Source organism: Heterocephalus glaber, unplaced genomic scaffold, assembly GCF_053883595.1.
Source record: "Heterocephalus glaber isolate CG9 unplaced genomic scaffold, H.glaber_assembly_v1.0 deba00001744, whole genome shotgun sequence".
Lineage (NCBI taxonomy): Eukaryota > Metazoa > Chordata > Mammalia > Rodentia > Bathyergidae > Heterocephalus > Heterocephalus glaber.
In genome coordinates, this window is record NW_028258450.1 from 3402271 (window position 1) to 3423478 (window position 21208).

At 49.9% G+C, this 21208-nt stretch overlaps 1 protein-coding gene across 1 annotated transcript; it reads right to left on the minus strand.

Moving 5' to 3' along the window:
* Positions 1-9751: 9751 nt before the first annotated feature.
* On the minus strand, positions 9752-18081 carry Slc1a5 (solute carrier family 1 member 5). Its single transcript, XM_004867088.3, has 8 exons — positions 16973-18081; positions 14798-14840; positions 14333-14380; positions 13255-13415; positions 11968-12198; positions 11314-11508; positions 11067-11201; positions 9752-10508 (listed from the first exon to the last, which is right to left on the minus strand). Exons 1-8 carry the CDS (start codon positions 17500-17502, stop codon positions 10277-10279), a joined length of 1575 nt encoding a protein of 524 aa, XP_004867145.1. The 5' UTR covers positions 17503-18081; the 3' UTR covers positions 9752-10276.
* Between the last annotated feature and the right edge of the window lie 3127 nt (positions 18082-21208).

A 21208-nucleotide genomic window follows, 5' to 3' on the forward strand; every position in this document is an offset into this window, starting at 1 on the left:
CCACTGAGCTAAATCCCTGGCCCAAGTGAGTATAGTTTTTTTAAAAGCAGAGCTCAGTGGTGTGCAGCTGTGATGCCAGCTGTTCTGGAGACTGAGGCAGGAGGATGACTTGCGCCCAGGAGTTCTAGGCCAGCCTGGGCGACATAGTGAGACACTAGTCCTTGAAACAAAAAAATGAAAGCACAAGCTTGAGCTGTTGTGGGGGGGGGGGAGCACACACCTGTAACCCTAGCACTCGGAAGGCTGAGGCAGGAGGATCACTGAGATCAAGTTCAGCCTGGACTACATAGCAAGACCCTGTCTCAAAAAACAAAACACATGGCCGGGGATTTAGCTCAGTGGTTCTGCCACCTGCCTCGAAAGTGCAAGGAGTTCGATCTCCAGTGCCAAAAACAAACAAACAAAATACAGGCCCTGAGGTGCCAGAAGCCAGCTTCAAATCACTGCTCCTGTCCCCAGCATGAACTCAGACCTCTGCTTTGCCTCTGGGAGATGGGGATGATGAGAGCACCCACCCCACAGGGCTGGGTTCAAATCCTGACTTGACACTTTGTCTCTTTGTGACTTCAGGCAAGTCACTGCCTCCCTGGGCACGTAACATCATGATGGAGTTGTGCCCTCAGAGGGTTGAGGAGGAGCGTTTGCCTCATCTTCTGAGCCCCAGACATCCAGAGTCTGACTACTGATAGCCCATCCTCACCTTTAATCATAAGCCCACGATGGTTTCCTGTCAGGAGCATTTCTATATAAATTTTGGGGGAAATCATTTCATAATTAAAATACGATTATAGCAAAGGCTCAAGGCCACCTTGCCTGAGAGCCGGCTATGGCAGGCGGAAATATAACTCCGTTTTTTTGTTTGTTTTGGTACCTGGGATCGAACTCAGTTCCTTGCACTTGCGAGACAGGCAGGGTAACCACTGAGCTAAATCTACGGCCCTGTAACTCTGTTTTGCCTCCAGTCACAGCTGAAGCCTCAAGGGTCCCGTGATGCTGTGGGGCACAAGAGCAAGATTACGTCAGCTGAAGACATCTGGGTTCCTTGAGAACCGAGTAGTAATACAAGAAGAGAAAAGTTTCACCTGGGGAGAGACTAATTCCTTGTCAAACTTAACTAATCCCACCCACCACTGTAAGATTGCTCTCTCTACAGTCCTCTTCAACAGAAGAACCTCGAAATTTAAGATCTTCATCAGCTCCTCATGTACGTTTTTACTTCTTTCTTTTCTTTTCTTTTTTTTCCGGTACTGGGGATCAAACTCAGGACCTTGTACTTGAGAGGCAGGTGCAGCGCCACTGAGCTAAATCCCCAGCCCCTCCTCGTGTACTTTGACTGCTGCCCCCTGCATCACCTGATGGTCCCTCCAATTATTGTGTGCACCCAATAAATAGTGGCTAGCTCAGACAGTCTTTGTCTTTGCCAGCTCTGGGCCCTGACCTCCCGGTGCCCCATACACTTTGAAATTACACAAGTCTCTATTGTCTTTTTCATGTGCAAGTCCAGTGTCCTACCGGACATGGAGGAAAGAAAGTGATATGTAAAATTCTTTGCAACTGGTATGGTAGTATAAATTTATATAGGTATATATGCATCAGATTTTTAAAATATTTTTTATTCTCTACATAATCGCAGTGATCTACCTATGTATACATATGTCCTTAGACTGTTTACCAAAGAACATAAGGTGAAACTCAAGTCATGCTCAAATTGTTGAAATGATATTGTTATTTAGGATGTGGGCCAGGGATGTAGCTCAGTGGCATCCGCGGCTGCCTCGAAAGTGCAAGGTCCTGAGTTCGATCCCCGGTACCAAAAAAGAAAGAAAGAAAGAAAATTGTTGATGTGCAGCTGGGTGTAGTGGTGCACACCCATAATCTCAGCACTTGGGAGGCTGAGTCAGGAGGATCATTGTAAGTTTGAGGCCAGCCTGGGCTACATACTGAGTTCAAGGCCAGCTTGAACTACACAGCTAGACCCCGTATCAAAAAAGTTATGAAAGAAATGTGATTTTTTTTTCCCAATCCCCAGGTCCTTTTTTATTTTGAGACACACTCTTTCTAAATCACTAGTTTCTCAGGCTTGGCTCAAAGTTGAGATCCTCCTGACTCAGCTGCCCAGAGTGTTGGGATTATAGGTATTTGCTATCACTTCGGCTGTTACGATTTCTGGATGGACAGAGCCATCACTAACATAATAACAACTCTACCTCAGCTGTGATTTTTTTTTTTTTTTTTTTTTTTTGGTACCCTTGCGCTTGTGCAGCAGGCGCCAAAACCACTGAGCTAAATCCCTGGCCAACCTCAGCTGTGATTTTATACAGAGCACCACATTGATGCTTCTAGAAACTTTCTATTAAGTTGATAATCATCAGGTGACTCAAAGTCTCAATAGATCAATAATTTCTCAGGATTAACTGAAATGTCTGGTGTTTTCTCCTCTTTACTGTGCCTGAACAGCAAATAAATTTAAAACTTTTCTAGGCCTTACTATACTCTTTGATGGATTTGTATATTTGGCGTCCTACTATGAACTAAGTTATGGTAGGAGAGAAAATCCATCACAATTAACATGGACTGATGGGATTGCATTAGAATATGGACCACTGAAATCTGCTTTTTAACACTCTTCTACTATTAGCCAGCTAAATAGAACTATTTTAATAGGTTACCAACCACCTTATCCCTACCAGCACTGACCAACTACATTTCAGCCTTACCTGGAGGTGAAAATACTGGTAATAATTACCTGAACTCCCAATCCAATTCACTCCTGTAAACACAAAGTCTTTTCTGTGAGGACTGAACAACCACTGAATTTTCCAGGAAGTGAAACCACCGTGCAAAATGAGGAAGCTGCTATCGGGTTAGAAACTTGGCCAAGGATTGTCTGCCGTGTCAGAAAATCATGTTGCAGTCAGCTCTTGGCAATTAGACGCCAACACAGTGTCTTTCTACCACATTAGGTTCAGAGAAGGTGGCCCCACAGATTCGCATATTGAGTCCATATTAGAAATTACTATTCTTGGCTGGGGATTTAGCTCAGTGGTTTCGCCGCCTGCTGCGCAAGCGCAAGGACCCAAGTTCGATCCCCGGTACCAAAAAAAAGAGAAAAAGAAATTACTATTCTTTTTTTTTCCATACTAAAGACTGAAACCAAGGCCTTCGCATTGAGCTACATCCCCAGCCATTTTTTATTTTTATTTTGAGACAGGGTCTCCCTAAGTCACTACATTCCCCAGGCTGGGCTCAAATCTGCAATCCTCCTGCCTCAGCCTCTCAAGTGCTGAGATTATAGGCAAGCGCCACAGTCCCTAGCTACTATCTTTTAATTTCTCCTTCTTCTTACTGTTAGAGCAATGAAAGATTCCTTCCTTCTTTCCTTCCTTCCTTTCTCTTTTCTTTCTTCTTTTTTCCCTTGTTTGTCATGCTGAGGATCAACCCAGGGCCTCACACATACTAGACATGTGCTCTACCACTGAGCTACACCCCTAGCAGAGGATTTGTCTTATTTTTTTTGTTTTTGTGTTTTTTTTGGTACCGGAAATCAAACTCGGGACCTCAAGCTTGCAAGGGAGGCAGCAACACCACTGAGCCAAATCCCCAGCCCTTGTTTTTATTTTTATTTTTTTCCCCTTCCTCCTCCAGCTTTATTGGAATAGTTTAAAATTATATTTTCTATTTTCTAGGTGGTTTTTATTTTTTGATACAGGGTCTTGCTATGTAGTTCAGGCTACATAGCTGCTTTTTAGTAGTTCAGGTTGGCTGAGAACTCACTGCGATCCTCCTGCCTCAGTGTTGCAAGTGCTGAGATTGCAGGCATGCATCAGTATGCTGGGCTTTTTTGTGGTTTTTTTGGTACCAGGAATTGAACTCAGGACATTGAGCTTGCCAGTCAGGTGTGGCACCACTAAGCTACATCCCCAGCCCTTGGGCTTTTTTTTTTTTTTTTTGATAGGATCTTGCTACATATTGCAGGCTGCCCTTGAACTCACTATGTAGACTGGGCTGGCCTCAAACTCTCAGCAATCCTCCTGCCTCAGCTTCCTGAGTGCTGGGATTACAGGTCTTTGTCACCACTCCCAGCTTGGGGGTTCTTTTGAGTGTAGAGAGAATGGGGCTGCTGATAGCCTGAATGTGAGACAGGAATGCTAGAGTAGGGTACAGGAGGGAAGGAAATAAAATGGCTCATCAGGCCCATGTGCCAGCCCCGCTCCTGCCCCCTCGGCAGTCCTGAGCCCCCCCAACACCAAGCTGGAGCCAACTCCAGGAGAACCAAAGTCCCAAGCTCTCTGACAGCTTTGGCGCCTTGTGTCACCAAGGGCCAAGCCTCGCCTGGTGCCCAGCTACTCCAGCTGCAAGGCACAGGGGCCACGTCGAAGGATTCCGATTTTGAGTCCTAGTCTCTAGAGGAGGTGTCAGAGGGGACTCCTAACCCGTTCTCCTTCCATCAAAGCCACTATTTCCACCTGTCACAGATACTTGCACAGATCTCATTTCAAGACAGTCCAGTTTTTGTTTTTTGTTTTGAAACAGGGTCTCATTGGGCAGTTAAGGCTGTCCTTGAAGTCACTATGTAGCCCAGGCTGGCTTCGAACTTGAGGCAATCATCCTGCCTCAGCCTCCTGAGTGCTGAGATTACAGGCCTGTGTCACCATGCCTGGCCAGTCCACTGGTTTTTGTTTTGGAGGTTTTTTTGGTACTGGAGATCGAACTCGGGACCTTGCGCTTGCAAGGCAGGTGCCAGAACCGCTGAGCTAAATCCCCAGCTGGTCCACCGGTTTTTTAAAATGTTTAAGATCATTGATCTAAAGTTATTTTCCAGCTGGGCATAGTAGTGCACATCTGTAATCCCAGCCACTGGGGAGGGTGAGGAAGGAAGATCTCAAGTTCAGATCTACCCCAGTTAAAGAAAGGGAGGGATGAAAAAAATTGGAACCATTTCAGAGACCTGTTTAGAAAAATAAATGCGCACAATAATCACAGTAAAAATAATCAGTAAATGTTCACTATAATTATTCACAGAGCTCAGGGGATGTCTAGAGGCTACTTAAGCTCCTGTTCATATAGAGAAGATCAGAAATGGTCCTAAACTTTCTACACAGCCTAGAGCCATGTATTTAAAAAGTAGCAATGTGTCCAGCAAATTTTTTTTTTGGTACCAGGAATCAAACTCAGGACCTTGCACTTGCAAGGCAGGCAGTGGCACCACTGAGCTAAATCCCTGGCCCCCAACAAACTTTTTAAATGAAGAAGCTACAAGACTCAGCAATACACACCTGTAATCCTAGCTACTTGGGAGGCTGAGGCAGGAGGATCACCATCCTGGGCAATTTAGTGAGATCCTGTCTCAAAATAAAAAATACAAAAGGGTTGGGGATGTAGCTCAGTGGTAAAGTGCCCCAGGGCTCAATCTCCAGTACCAGAATACAAATTAGCAATTAGCGTAAAAATTAGCATTTGTTTTCTTTCGGTTTTTTTGGTAAGGGGGGATAGAACTGCGGTCCTGGCACTTACTGCTGCAGTGAAACCACTGAGCTAAATCCCCCGCCCCCAAATTAGCATTTTTTTTGCATAAAGTACTTTCTTTTATGTGTGTTTGTGGTTCTAGAGAGTATGAAATCAGGGTCTTCTCAATGAGCTACTCCTCAGCCCTTTTTAATTTTTTTTTTTTTTTGATACAGTATTTGCTAAGTCACTAAATTGCTCAGACTGGGATCCAACTGGCAATCCTCCTGCCTCAGCCTCCCAGTTCTGGGATTACAGCTGTGAGACACCACATCTGACTGTAATGCTATCCTAGCCTCATCCAAAACCCCTAACCACGGGCCGGCCAGGGATTTAGCTCAGTGGTTTCGCCGGCTGCTGCGCAAGCGCAAGGACCCAAGTTCGATCCCCGGTACCAAAAAAAAAAAAAAAACCCTAACCAACTTGATATGAAGACACTCTTAAACCCCTGTCCTAACCCACCAAGGATTATAATGTAGCAGAGAGCATTTAAAACACCAATTACCTAATTATTCAACACATAGACTCATTAGTTGCACAGAATCTGATATGAACTCTGTTTCCCTTCCATCCTACAATAATCACCAGGTAGAGCTGAACCAAGGGGATCCTGAAGATAACCCAGATACCATCTACTGTTGACCTGGTTGGTGGTGCCTGTGGGTACCCAGAGTCATTGGGACCTCGGAAGGGGGGAAGATAACATCAGTGTGGAAGATGATTTCACCTTCCACGAGAGGCAGTTGAGGAGCTGCCAGAGACCACATCCGGGACACACAGGACTTCCGACAGCAGCACAGCAGGTTTTCTTTCTTCCTTCTTTTTTTTTTTTTTTTACTACCAGGGATTGAACTCAGGACGCTTGCCAAGCAGGCGCTGTGCCACTGAGCTACATCCCTGGCTCCCTTTTTTTCCCCCAGGTTTTTGATTCAAATAGCAGATGTGGGGTTCTCTTAGAAAAAGCAAGTCATTACACTGGGGCTATTTAAATCATGAGATACCAGATATCAAGGAATAGTTACATCCTATATAGGTGGTTACAATGGAAAATGAATTTGCCATGATTTGTACAAGTTTCTTGTTTGTTTGTTTTCAACACTGGGGATTGAACCCAGGACCTTCAATTTGAGCTACATTCCTGCTCATTTATTTATTTATTTATTTATTTATTTTTAATTTTGAGATAGGGTCTCACCAAGTTGCTAAATTGCCCAGGCTGGCCTTGAACTTGTCATCCTCCTGCCTCAGCCTCTCAGAATGCTGGATTACAGGCATTACCATGTATGGCTTGAATTGTACATATCTTAAAACAATTTTTTTGGCACTCCTGAGATGGAACTAGGAACTCAGGCAAGCTAAGCAAATGTTGTACTGATAGGGAAAAGTTTTAGATAACTTAGTAGATTGAATATTAAGGTAGTTGTAGAAGCAAAATAAGTAATGTGTTCCTTTAAGATTTGCTTTTTCTGTAACTCTTATTGTTTAAGGTGATGGTAATCTGAATCTTTAACCAGTAACTTCATTAACCTAACAAAGTTGCAATAGCTGGCTGAATTTACAATGTATAGATGCCTATCTTGTGCCTGTGACTTGTAAATAGGAACTGGAATTGTATTTACATATCAAAGACCACTAAGGATGAGATAATGGCTACAAAAGATATAAAAAGGAAAACGCTGAACAAAGCCCCCAGGGATATTAACCAGATTACTTTCTGGTGGTCCTGGCCACTTGCAGCAAGTAAAAATTGTATTATTTTACCCGAATTCTGTGTCTCCATGTATTTCTTTCTGAGATTTCTGGAACAGTACCACTAAGCTACATCCTCCAGCCCCCAAAGCACCAATCTTTTTTGTTTGCTTTTTTTGTTTTTGGTACTGGGACTCGAACTCAGGGCCTCATGCTTGCCAGGTAGGCCGCTGAGCTACATCCCTGGCCCCAAGCACCAATCTTAAGTGTGCAAGTTCTGTAGTTTTTCCAAATGCATACTGTTGTGTAATCACCACTCATATAAACATAATACAAGGTTTCTTTCTTCCAGAAGGTTCTCTCCTATCCAGTCAATATGCACGTGGGTCACTACCCTTTGATTTCTCACCAGAGACCACTTTCACATATTCTCTAGACCTTCAGATAAATGGTAGTACACATTATACACTCGTTGCTTCTGACTTCTTTCAACAACAAAAAGTTTTGTTTTGTTTAAAACAAGGTCTCGCTAAGTAGTTCAGACTGGCCTGGAACCCAGGGCGACCCTCCTGCCTCAGCCTTCTTACTGCTGGGATTACAGGCCCATGCCACCATGCCTGGCTTCTTTCAACAATTTATCAGCAAGACTCATCCAGGTCACACCATGTATCACTCCTATTCCCACTGCCCAGCCATCTCCATTGTATGAAGCTGCCAGCTTTGCCACCTGATTCATTCCCAGATGTTCACAGTCATGCACAGAGCAGCTGGAATCATTTGCAGATTACCAGAGCCCACCAAAGGGAGGATGGAGCGAGCGAGGATGGTTAACAGATGCAGAGATGCAGCTGAACAGAAGTAACTCCTAATGTTCTCCCAGTGCCGAATATTTCAGTAGCTAATTGTATCAGTCAGCTATCTGCTGCTGGACATGGCACCCGGTGACCACAACTTAAGAAGTGTATTTTGGCTCAGGGCTTAGTTCAGTCAGCAGGCTCCAAGGCAGAAACGGCTTGGTGAAGGGTCTGGCACAGGCAGCCGGAAGCTGCGGTGGGGCAGGGACCAGAATGCATGCGTCTAGGCCATGCCCCAAGCCACCCACCTCCAACTCCGCCCCACTCCCTAACTGCAGGTCTGCATTGGAACTCCAGGAAGAATCAATCCACTGATAAGTTCAGCAACTCCATGGTCCATCATCTTCAAAAAACGGTACTTCCAGGTGACATTGTAGACCTAAATCATAACACTGAGGATTCTGAATGTTCCCGGCACAAAGAAATGATTCAGGTCTGAGGTGACAGATATTATGCTGTTGACACTGATCTGATCATTACACATTGGACCTCGTAACTACGTACAATTACTATTTCAGTTAAAAAGTCTAAATTGGGCACATCTGTAATCCCAGCATTCTAGGAGCCTGAAGCAAGAGGATCTTAGGTTTGAGCCCAACATGAGCAACCTAGTAAGACTCTGTCGCAAAATTTTTTTAAAAAGGGGGGTGGGTAGGTATGTAGCTCAATGAGAAGGCCCAGGGTTCAATCTTCGATATACTCCATCTGCAAATCTATAATAAATATTTGTGGGGGCCGGGGATTTTAAAAAAAAAAAGGGCTGGGAATTTAGCTCAGTGGTTTCAACACCTGCTGTGCAAGCGCAAGGACCCGAGTTCAATCCCCAGTACCAAAAAAAAAAGTATAATAAACATTTGTGAACAAGGCTTTTTCTTTTGGTACCGGGGATCAAACTCGGGTCCTTGCACTTTCAAGGCAGGCGACAGAACCACTGAGCTAAATCTCCAGCCCTTTTGTTGTTTTTTTGAGAGAGAGGGTCTCATTTTGTAGCCCAGGCTGGCCTTGAACTCTGAGATCCTCCCGCCTCAGCCTCCCAAGTGCTGGGATTACAGCCATGCAAAATCACACCCAGCCTGTGTACGGATGAGTTTTTGTATAAACAAGTTTCCATTTCTCTTCATAATTTTTTTTTTGGTACAGGGGATTGAACTCGGGACCTTGCATTTTTGAGGCAGGCAGCAGAACCACTAGCTAAATCCCCTGCCCTAGTTTCCATTTCTCATGGAGTTGAGTCCAGCTGCCCCACACTGCCCTCAGTACCTGGTATTCTACCTTCCTTCTCAACCACAGGCCTTGCTTTTGCCAATGTATACAGCGGGCAGTATTTCCTTGTGGTTTTCCAGTAGTGAGATGTTTCTGTCACTGTTGTTTGTGGTGCTCAGGATCAAACGCAGGGGCACACTACCATTAAGCAACATCCCAGCCACAAAGTCTCATACGTTGCGTGGGCTGCCCTTGAACTTGTGATCCTTTTGCCTCTGCTCTGAAGGAGCTGGGATTTACAAGCATGCACAACTGTGCCTAGCCCAGTGGTGGGGTTTGATGCATAGATTTTCTTCCAATGAATCACACATTTTCATTGTCATGTCTAATGCCTTTTTTTTGGTACTGGGGATCGAACTCAGGTCCTTGCACTTGCGTAGCAGGCAGCGAAACCACTGAGCTAAATCCCCGGCCCTAAATTCTTAAAACAGCTGATTAAATATAGTCAACACCCAATTTTATTGCTAAAAAATGTCCTCTGGAGTAACAGTATTTCTCCTTGGCCCCAGGGCTCCTGGGAGTGCTTGGTACTATGGAGGAACAGAGGGCCTGAACACAAGATGGGACGTACCACAGAGTGATGTGGTCCCAACATACACACATCATGACACAGCCACAGCTACCTCAATACAAACATCCACTCTGCCATCCCCGTCCACCACCACAGACAGCATCTGCCCGGCCATACACCACGGGGTGACTCTCCTATACCCTGAGATGAGGACCCAGCTGGCTCTGGGCTGGGGGGAAGAGACATTACCACCTTAGATGGGAGACAGCAGCTGAAGACCAGAGATCTGGGGAGATACCATCACACCATCCCATCCACTGTCCAGGAGGGGAACAGGGTCCCATCTCCCCGGAGTGCACAGCCCCCACCCAGCCCCCAGCTTGTCCGTCATCTGACCCTCATGATGCTGATGTCCGGCGTGTCCCCGGCAGGCCAGGCCAGTCCCTCCTGGGCTTCACATGACTGACTCCTTCTCATAGGCAGCACCATCCCCCGCAGGGCTGTGATGACTTCTGAGGAGGGGGTTTCCTTCCTCTGGGGTGGGCAGTGAACCCGAGGGCACCTCACTTTTCACTTGGATCAACTCTGGCTCCGAGCTCTGCAACTTCGTGCGTTCCACATAGTTTTGGAGGAGCCCAGCCCCAAAAGCGTCACCCTCCACATTGATGATGGTACAGGACCGGTCTCTAAAGGGTACAGTGGTCAGGAAGGAAAATGAGAATGGACAGAAGTGAAGGGCCAAGGCCCAGGCCTCCTGCCTCTCCTGCTAGAATCATTACATTCCAAGACAGGGTCTCCCTAAACTGCCCAGGGCAACCTCAAATTTGGGGTCCTGCTGCCTCAGCCTCTCTCCTGCTTGGGATTACAGGCCACCGTGCCACTGTGCAGAGCTTCATATTTACTTTTGAAGCGAAACTGGTTTCTAACTTTTATACTTTCTTCCCCACGCTGTGGATCAAACCCAGGCCTCATGAATGCTAGGCAAGTGTTCTACCACTGAGCTACACTCCAAGCCCTCATAGTTTTGTTTTGCTATTTGAGATAGGGTCTCCCTGGCCTAAGCGCCACCTCTGCTCACCACCTTGGCTTACTGCCTTTCTGGGGTTCCTCTTAGAACCCCACAGGCACCAACTCTTCCTGTGGAGCTCTTACTGCCTCTCCTTTTCTGTCTAGACAGGTGCTCAAACACACTCGGGCCCATCTCTTTCCAGGGGTGCCCCGCAGCCCACCAAGCCCACACTCACACCAGCCAGTCTATCGCCAGGATGAGGGAGATGTCTTTGACAGGGAGGCTGACGGCTTGGAGGATCATGGCCAGGGTGAGGACCCCGCCCATGGGTATGCCAGCCGCCCCCACGCTGGACGCCGTGGCTGTGATGCTAGGAGGGAGAGAGGAGCAGAGGTCAAGGGAGGCAGACGCCTCGGTGCTGGGAAGAGAGGGACCAGATGGGTCCAGGGTACCTGGCCGCAGCCCCCACCTCAGGCACTCACAGGATGGTGATGATCTTCACCAAGTCCAAAGGCTGCTGGTTGAGCTGCGCGATGAACACGGTGGCCACACACTGGAAGAGCGCCGCCCCGTCCATGTTGATGGTGGCGCCGATAGGCAGGATAAAGCGGCTGATGTGCTTGGCCACGCCATTGTTCTCCTCCACGCTCTTCATCATCAGGGGCAGCGTGGCGGAGCTGCCAGGGATGCAGCACAGTCAGTGCCCTGGACAGCGAGCCCAGCCCACTCCACTGACCCCGCCCACCCGCCTCCAGGACAGCCCGCCCATCTTCCCAGCTTCCTTTCCAACTGTAGGCTTTTCTCCAGCCACTGCCAGAAGACAGGCACTAAGGATCCTGCAAAATGCCAAGATTCTAAAATAAGTAACCTGGACACTCCTGAGTGTATAAACTGCTACCTTTCAAATACCTAAGGAAAAAAAAAACCAAATACCTAAGGAAGGAAGAAACCTAAGGCAGTGGTTTCCTAAATTTTTAAGGGGTGGGGTGGAATCCAGTACCTTGAGAAACTGATGGAAGTACGGCCCCTGTACCCAGAGCTACTGTCCCCAAACAAAATTTCAGGGCTTCGGATACCCAATCCCAATCCATGCCTCTTTGCCTAAATATCCTGCCCTGGCAAACAACAAGGCACACCTGGAGGAGGTCCCGAAGGCGGTGGCCAGTGGTGTCATGATGCCCCACAGGAAGTGGTAGGGGTTCTTCCGTGTAAAGAGGAAGTAGATGAGGGGCAGGACCAGGAGCCCGTGGATGGCGTGCCCCAGAAGGCAGCACAGGATGTATTTGCCAAGACTGGTGAAGAGCTGCACCGGGTTCGTCTCCATGATCTTGCTGGCCACCAGGAACAAGATGCCCACAGGGGCGTACCTAGTCACCCGGAGACCCAGTTACTGCTACTGACCCATTTCCCAGCCTCCCCCAGCATCAGGAGAGCCCCAGGCAATGCACACTGAAGTACGGGTACCCCCTCCCAGCAGCCTCTGCCGCCTTCCCCCACCTCTCCCTTGAAGGTGGGAGCAGCCAGGAGATAAAAGCCTGAGTGTTTTCATCAACACTTTGAGGAGTATCCTCCAATTTGGACTTCACATCTAAGCAAGACAGAAACATCCATTACATGTGGTCCTTTGTTTTCTGACTTGCTAGTTATAGCAGCCGGTCTGACTTGAACCAATACATTTTATTTTATCAAAAATAAAAAGGTCAGGGCCGGGGATTTAGCTCAGTGGTTCCGGCTCGTGCCTCATAAGCACAAAGTCCTTCGTTCGATCCCCAGTACCAAAAAATTAATTTAAATTAAAAAATAAAAAGGCCACAGCTTCAGATCTTAATAATTCCCACGTATGAGGCATTTACAACACTGAACCTTTGAGCATGACTGAATCATCACAGCAACCCACAAGAGAGCTCCTATTGTAAGTGTGTCTCGAGGACGGCATGTGTGAGGCCAGCCTGGGCTACTTAGCAAGACTTTGTCTCAAAAAAACAAAAAAAGGTTGAGCATGGTAGCACCTGTCTATAATCCCAGCATTCAAGAGGCTGACATGAGGCTCACAAGTTCAAGCCCAGCCTGTGCAACTTAGAGATTCAATGATAATCTGTTTCAAAAAATATTAATTAATTAAATTAAATTAAAAAGGGCTGGAGATGTAGCTCAATATGAAGGCTCTGGGCTCAGTCCCTGGTTCAAAACCAAAAAGATCAATAAAGTGCCGGCATTGGATTCTTAGCACTCATGGAATTCAGCATTGCTGCCATTTTATAAGTGAGGGAACTGAGGCACAAAGACAGCCAGTCACTTGCCCAGAGCCACACAGCCCGGGAATAGTCACTGTCATATTTGAATGTAGCCCCTCTGGCTTCAGGGAGTGGATACAGATTCCCCTGGCCCACACAGACAAACCCCAGCTGTCTCCCACCACCTACCACATGATCCAGGAGACCAGCACCATGGTGGCATCGTTGAAGGAGTTGACGAAGTGGATGAGCAGCTCCCCCTCGGGCCCCAGCTTCCGAAGGGCCACGCCAAAGATGATGGCAAACACTACCAGGCCCAGGATGTTCATGCCCTCCTCTTCCTTCCCCACCTTTGGTGAGAAACAGATGGGGGTGGAAGGAGGGACACTCAGTCCAACTGCCCAGCCACAGAGGACTTGTCCCGGGCACCGCCAAGACCCAGCAGAGCCACTCTGGGCCCAGGGGAAACAGATGTCACCGACTGAGCAGGAACTGGGGAGCCCAGGGGAGGGTGGAAACTGAGAGAGGTACCAGCCTGGGGAGCGCGGGGCATCAGGAAAGGCTTCCTAGAGTAATGGGGTCCTGAATTGAAGATAGGAGAGGTAAACCAGGTAAAGAGGAGTAGCAGAAGTGTCCAGAGAGGAAATAATGTTCAACAGCCAAAAAATGAGCCCAAGTTGTGCATTCAAAGAATGTGAAGAAGCACATGCCTGTAATCCTAGCACTTGGGAGGTTGAGGCAGGAGGCTCACCACAGCCAGCCAGCCTGGGCTATAGAGTGAGACCCTGTCTCATAAAACAAACTAAAAATCCATGGCAGCTAGAGAAAAAGTGGAACAGAGAAGTTGTGAAATGAGGCTGGAGTCTGACCCCACAGGGACTCACTGTGCACGGGCTATGGCAAGCAGCCGGGGCTCTTTCCTGAGGACATTATGGGACACACCAGGCTCTGGTGGGTGGACAGCCAGTCAGATTTACACTGTGGGAAGACCCCTCTGGCTGCCAGGTTGGGGACAGGATGGGCTAGCATCGGGGGTTGGTAAATAGGGAAGGAGGAGCCTGAAGTAGGGTAGAGTCATAGGGAAGAAAAATCAAGGACAAAGTAGAGATGCATTTAGAGGGTGGAAAAGGCTGCAGCTGGCAAAAGATTGCAGAGTTTAAATCAAAATTCCACACCAGTTAGAAGACCCAGAATGCAGATAAAGACAGACAAGAAGAAAACCAGAAAACCACAGTAGGATCCTGATCCCACAGCCCTTGGAGCTCACCTTCCCCTTGGTGTGGTTGCAAAGCCCATCTTCATAGGTGGTGGTGTACTGCAGGCGGGATTGAAGAGTCAATGTCACTGTCACAGAGCCCCTCATCCCCCCACGGCAACATGCTCAGAGCCTGCCCTAACCAGACTTCCCCTGCCAGCAACCCCACCAAGACAGGTCTGTTAGCACCCCATTTCCTGGAGGTAGAAACCACGGCTCAGCGGCAAAGCCAACTGCCTGATCAGGTGTCACACAGCTAGAATGAAAACCCACAGGAGGCTCCAAACCCGTATTCCTGCTCCTCCTGGGGAAAGGTAGAGCTGGGTTTCGAAGGCTGCCCAAAACCCTACAAAATCACATGTAATGTGTGGCCATGCGCTTTCTGCCAGGCATGGCCCAAAGGTTGGTGACAAGGCTACAAGGGGCTGTCTCCTTCTCTGCCCCCCTGCCACACAGGGGACACCTCTGAGGACTTACTGAGCGGAAAGCTGCGGACACCAGGTTGGAGGGAAAGATGTTTCTGTAGAAAGACAAAGGGGTTATTAAACGCAACTGTGGGGGGAGGGCAGGAGTGCACTGGTTGGGGGTGGATTGGCCTCCTGGAGGGGAGTGAAGGAAACTTTTGAGGTCCTATCTGTACCCAAATGTGAAATGTGACACCCCCCCCACACACGTATGTCCTGCCAGGGTTCAGACACACATTTGGAATGCTTGCACACTTTCTGGCGTGGGAGTCTGAGCTGACCTCCTCTGGCCCCTGAAGGCTGGCATTCCAGTCCCAGACCATTGTGGCTTGGAAGTAAAGAACGCTGGGCCCCAGAGTGGGGTCACCCGGGCCTTAGCTCCACCCATGCAGCAAACTTAACACCCCAGCCCTCTTGCATCAGCCGCTTCCTGGAGAACTGAGAAAAGGGCTGGTCCTTGAAGGGCCCTCGGGCAGGGAAGGGTGTGTGATTCAAAAGGATCTGGGCGTGTGGGAAAGTGGAAGTGAGAGGCCAAGAGAGGACAGCAGGGGAGGCCCAGTGTGACATGAACACGCATATGCACTTACAGTGGGGTCCTGCCTCCCATGAGGGAGTAAGAGCAGCTGACCAGTTCCAGACCAGTTCCAGTCCCTCTCAGGGACCAGTCACTGCAGTCACCCTAACTCACTCTATCCTCACAGCGGCCCCGGGACAAGCACTATTACCATATTTCACAAAAAGGGAAACTGAGGCACACAAGGGCAACAAACTTGCGCAGCTAGGAAGTGACAGAGCTGGGATTTGAACCTGGCCACTCCCTCAGGAGTCCTCACTCCCTGCATCCTCCCTCTCCCAAAGACCAGGGCTAAGATCAGATATTCAGGGGCAGTGCCAGCACGGCCAGGCTATGTGGTGTGGTGGAGCAGCATTACGTGGAAGGTCACACAGGTGTGCAATGGACGTGTGCGTAAGTGTGGGTTCAGGCATTCCTGAGGCAGGTGGCATCGCTGGGCATCACTAAAGAGTGTTAGCACACAGTGTGTGTGTCTGTGTGTGTAACAGCTGCTGTAAGGCCACGTGTCTGAATGTCTCTGGGCGCCTGTGTCCAGCTGCATGTCCACTGGTTAGAAGGCTGGGTGACTGTGGCCAGTCAAGTGTGAGTCACAGCTGTTTTGCCACTTTTGAGGGGCGTAAGGAGCTGGTGCTCATAAACAAACAGCCCGGAGTGGGTGTGCCCACCTGCCTCCCAGGGCTGGGCCAAGACCCAGCTAATCTCACCCAGCCAGGAGGCGTCACTCACTGCACACAGGGAGAGCAGCTCTGCGGAGTCTCCCATCTCACCATACTAATGTCCCCGGGGCGGGAAGACCCTATTCCATGACTCATAGTTTCCTCCCCCAACTTCCAGGAAGTCCCCAACCTGGAGACACTGAATCAGAGGCCTTAAAGGCAAAGAACATGGGAACCCCACCGTCTTCCCTATGGGGAGTGGAGGGTAGAAGGAATCAAATCTGCTCCCCTTCCAGGGTGGCAGGGCTGACCTACAAGACAGAAAAGGGAAATGCCCAGGCCAGCTGAACTGGGAGGGAGGGGAGGCTCAGAGACAGGTGTGTCTGGGTGACACGTGGTGTGGCAGCCCTCGGGCTGGGAAGGAGGGGGCTCTTCAGATCCCCTCAGGTCCTCCAGGAGCTCCTTACCCAAGACTCCCAATCCCTCTAATACTTGTCCTAAATCTTCATCTCAAAAGCCCCACATCATGGAGTCCTTGGACACCCAAAGATTCCCTCCCATTGCCTCAGATATGCAGCTGTTGGGGAGGATTAGCATGAAGCTTCGTCCAGTTGGGAGGGTCCTCAGGCTCCCCGCCCCCACAGGGTCCATTGCCTCTGAACAGACTTATGTCCCCCGACTCCCGAGCATTACTCTTGCTTCTCCAAGACCTCCTTGCCTATCACCCTCATGCAGGGTCCTGCTTATTATACACCCAGGCCTCTAGATTTAAAAGCCGCCCCCCCCCCCGCCAGGAGTTTGGCCTCACTGTCTAGTGACCAGAGCCCCCAGACAGCAACCCTAGGGAGGGACACTTCACTCTCCAGGACTGAAAGCCCTTTCCTGTCCACGTGGCCACCGCCATGTTCCTAGCAGGGGGCCCATCCCACCCCACTCGGGGATAGAGAGGACGTCTGACCTCACAAGATCCAGAAAGGCATCCAGCACCTCCTTCCTGCAGGTCGTTTCCGTGAGTTGGACTGTAGAGATGTTGATAGAGGTAAAGGCGGCTCCGGGCTGCAGCACTAAAGCCAAGCCCACGCCGAGCGCCGATGCGATCAGGGTGGTGACCAGGAAAAAGAGCAGCGCCCAGGCGCCCAGGCGGCCGAGCGCGCTGGGGTCCAGGCTGGCAGCGCCGCCGATGAGGCTGCACACCACCAGCGGCAAGATGATCATCTTCAGCAGGCGCAGCAGCAGCTCCCCCGGGAAGGAGAACGCCACCATGGCATCGGGGCTCAGTGTGCCGCCAGACTCCGACACCCCCAGCCCCAGCGCCACGCCGGCCACCACGGCCACCACCGTCAGCAGCACCAGCAGGTTGGCTCGCAGGCAGCGACGCACCTGCTGGCGGGAAGCGCAGCAGCTACGGGCCGTCGCGACTCTATCCTCTGTGGGACCCAGCTCCGGGCCACCGTTGGCGGTGGGCTCCGCCGCTGCGAGCCCCACCATGATGGGGCACGCCGGGGTCCTAGACGCCAGGAAGCTAGGGGCGCTCGGGGCTCCTTCGCAGGACACGTACTTAGGCGAAGAGCTGGGTAAGTGCGCCCGGAGGCTGCAACTTCGCGGGGCCTCAGAGCCGGAGTTCAGAGCTCTCAGCAGCTGTAAGGTGGGCGCCCTCGATAGGGCGTCCCGGCTCCTGTGCTCCTCCCGGCGGTGTTGGATGCTCCAAAGCGCCTGGCCCTCGCAGGTCTGGGTGTTGGGAACACAGGAGTTTCTCAGGCTGGGACGTGAGGTCCTCGGCTCCCGGTGGCCGACAGCGCCCAGGTGGCGTAGATCCGGGACGTCTGACTTCGGGAGGCGGGGATCCCGGGTCCTGGAAACCGAGGGCTAGGGCGCCGGAGCCTGGAGCCAGGAAGCGGACTCCAGGAAGAAGGAATTTAAGACTCCCGGGTCCGGAAGGGGAAATCCAGGCTCCTGGGTACGGAAAGTAGCGGCCCGGGACTGAAGAAAATAGTGACCGTCACCCAAACAAAAGCGCCCCAGCGCGCGCCGAGGGACTCCGAGCCCGCCCGGCGGAAGCTGCCCGGATTAAGGGCGGGGGCGGGGCTTGAGAAAGCGGGAGCCCAACCTTCGAGCTCCGATTTGCTGCACCGCGTTCCAAGCGCTACGGGGAGAGAGGGGCGGGGCTGCGACTCGACTCGAGAGGGGCGGGGCTGCGACTCGAGAGGGGCCAGTACCCAAAGTAGGCTAAAAAGCGCCTCGCCGGGCGTGGGGGCGCACGCCTGTAACCCCAGCACTCCGAGGCTGAGGCAGGAGCATCGCCGCGAGTTCGAGGCTACTCTGGGCTGCATAGTGAGTTCAGGGCCAGCCTGAGCTACAAGGCGAGACCCTGTGTTCAAAAAACAAAAAGTATAGGGCGTGGCCTGTAGGGGGCGGGGCCAGGGAGGACCAAAAGTGGTACAGAAGGGGCGTTGGGAAATTGACCCCTCCCAAAGAAATTGCTTTGTGGGTTGGGTTCACTCCACTTTGTGGAGGGTCTTTGCCAATCAGCTCAGCTTCGTACTTGTTAGTCCTGAGTGACAAACCTCTCAGAATTTAAGTTCCTCCGTTGTAAAATGCAAATGATAGAAGCTCATCCCTTACATGTTTGCTATAAGACTTGATTGAGACACAGTTATTCATTGAATAATGTTTACAGTTTATGTATGTATTTATTTATTTAGAGACAGGGTCTTGCTATATAGCCCAGGCTGGCCTTGAACTCACGATCTTCCTGCCTCAGCCTGTGAGTGCTGGTCCAGGTGTTTTGTTTTGGTTTTTTGGTACTGAGGATCGAACTCGAGACCTTGCGCTTCCAAAGCAGGCGCCAGAACCACTGAGCTAAATCCCCAGCCCCCAAGTACAGGTGTTTAAATAAATGTTTCCATCTGGGTGCAGTGGCATGGTTGTGTTATCCCAGCAACTTAGAGGCTGAGGTAGGAGGATGGCTTGAGCCCAGGAGTTTGGGGCCCGCCTGGGCAAACCAGACAGACCCCACTTCAAAAAATAAATGGTCGGGCCGGGGATTTAGCTCAGTTATGCGGCTGCCTGCCTGGTAAGTGAAAGGTCCCGAGTTCACTCCCCAGTACCAAGAAAAACAGATGCTCATGTAGTCTGACATTATCTCTACTAATACCTGGGACAGCCTCACTCTCCCAGTTTCCTGACTTGGAAGCAGATGAAAGTAATGAAGTTTTCAGGGGCCTAGACCCACTGCCTGAGCAGAGGATTTGAACTCAGGCGTCTCTATGGGCTGGGGATTTAGCTCAGTGGCTGCGCCGCCTGCTGCGCAAGTGCAAAGACCTGAGTTTGATTCCTGGTACTCCAAAAAAACCAAAAAAACCCCAATGAACTCAGGCATCTCTGAGCCCAGTCTGCACCCTCATCTTCCATGAGACACCGTGAGGACTCCTGCCCTGGCTCCCTTCCAGGAATGGACATTTCCTTCGAGGGACTCATTTACCCTGAGCACAGAGTCAGGTCCTGTGATGAGTAGGGTTGGGGACCCAGCAGTCACTTTAGGTGGACTTTAGTTGCCTAAAGTTCAGTGGTAGAGACAGAGCCACCCTCATAGCGATGACACAGTAACAGGGATGGGAGGCAGGGGATCCTTGGGGAGGAGAAGGTGTCCAGCTGGAACACAAAGAAGTCAGACTGCTGTGGGTTGAAAATGGTTTGTCCCCTTGTGCTGAGCATGGTGGCGCATGCCTGTAATCCCAGCACTCTGAGGCTGAGGCAGGAGGATCTCCAAGAGTTCAAGGCCAACCTAGGCTACATAGTGAGTTCAAGGGCAGCCTGAACTATATAGCAAGACTCAGTCTCAAAAAAACAAAAAAAGAAAAAGAAAATAGTTTGTCCCCAATTCAGGCAGGGATTTGATCCCCCAAAGACTTACAGTGATGGGATGGTGTTAAGAGGTGGGGAACTTAATCTAAGTATCATCCTTAGGGCTGTGGCCCTGGGAGATGGTTAATTTAGATTAGATTGACTAGGTGGCTTGATGAGGAAATGGAGCTGGGCTTGGTGGCTCCTGTCTGTAATCCCAGCTGTCTGAGATGCTAGGGCAGGAGGATCAAAAGTTGGAGCCCCTGGGGGCTGGGGATTTAGATCAGTGGCACCGAGCCTACCTTGCAAGTGGAAGGTCCTGAGTTCCATCCCCAGTAACAAAAAGAAAAAAAAAAAAAAGTTGGAGCCCGGGCTGGACAACTTGGTGACTTCAAAATAAAAAATAAGAAAAGGCAATAAAGTAGCCAGCCTCAGGTATTTCATTAGAGTAAGAAAAACTTACTCATCCACAGCCTATTCCAGACAAAGGGAATGACACATGCAAAGCCACAGAGCTGAAGAGTTGGGAATGTCCCGAAGCACACATCTAACCTAGTTGTCCCCTTCCTCTGGACAGCTCCATGGCTTCCTGCAGAGTGAGGTCCAAAGTCCTCAGCTGGGCATCAATCCATTCAGTAGTTAATTCCTTCAATTCCACAAACCACATGCACAGAGCAGAATGCCAAGAGCATTAAATACCAGGAGATACCCCATGTGTGACGCTGACCTTGGATGGTCTCCAAGATTCATCCATTGGTTTAACCTCAGAAGATGCTCCAGTCCCTCATGTAAAATGGTATAATGTTTCCCAGCACCTATGCACTGCCTCCTGTTCGTGTGTGTGGTGCTGGGGGTTGAACCCAGGACCCCACACATGCTGGGCCATTGCTCTGCCACTGGCCCACACTCCTAGCAATTTTTATTTCTTTATTTTGAGGCAGGGACTTGCTAAGTGGGTGGCCTCAAACTGGGGATCCTCCTGCCTCAACCTTCTGAGTAGCTGAAATGATACATGTACACTGCCATGCCCAGTCTGTAATTTTTTGATGCCAGGGTTTGAACCCAAGTGCTGGTGCATGTTAAACTCTACCACTGACCAACACCCTAGTCAAGAAATATTTTTAAGAAGGGAGCTGTTTGCCCTTTTTGTATTTTCCTAGCATAAGGACTCTTAATATTTTGAGTACACAGTGAAGGCCAAAGAAAGGTGAAAAAACAGAGATATAAGTACTGCTGCCAGGTGCAGTGGCTCACGCCTGTAATCCCAACACTCAGGAGGCCGAGGCAGGAGGATCACTGTGAGTTCAAGCCCAACCTGGGCTACATACCCAGACCCTGTCTCATAAAAACA

Bases quoted from the DNA above. Each gene is read 5' to 3' on its own strand.
- Slc1a5 (XM_004867088.3), bottom strand. From the start codon at position 17,502: ATGGTGGGGCTCGCAGCGGCGGAGCCCACCGCCAACGGTGGCCCGGAG. The intron at 13,416-14,332 runs GTGAGCTCCAAG...TTCTCACCAAAG, and splicing joins GCAACCACACCAAGGGGAAG to GTGGGGAAGGAAGAGGAGGG. The intron at 11,509-11,967 runs GTGTGCCTTGTT...CATCCCTGGCAG, and splicing joins GCCTTCGGGACCTCCTCCAG to CTCCGCCACGCTGCCCCTGA.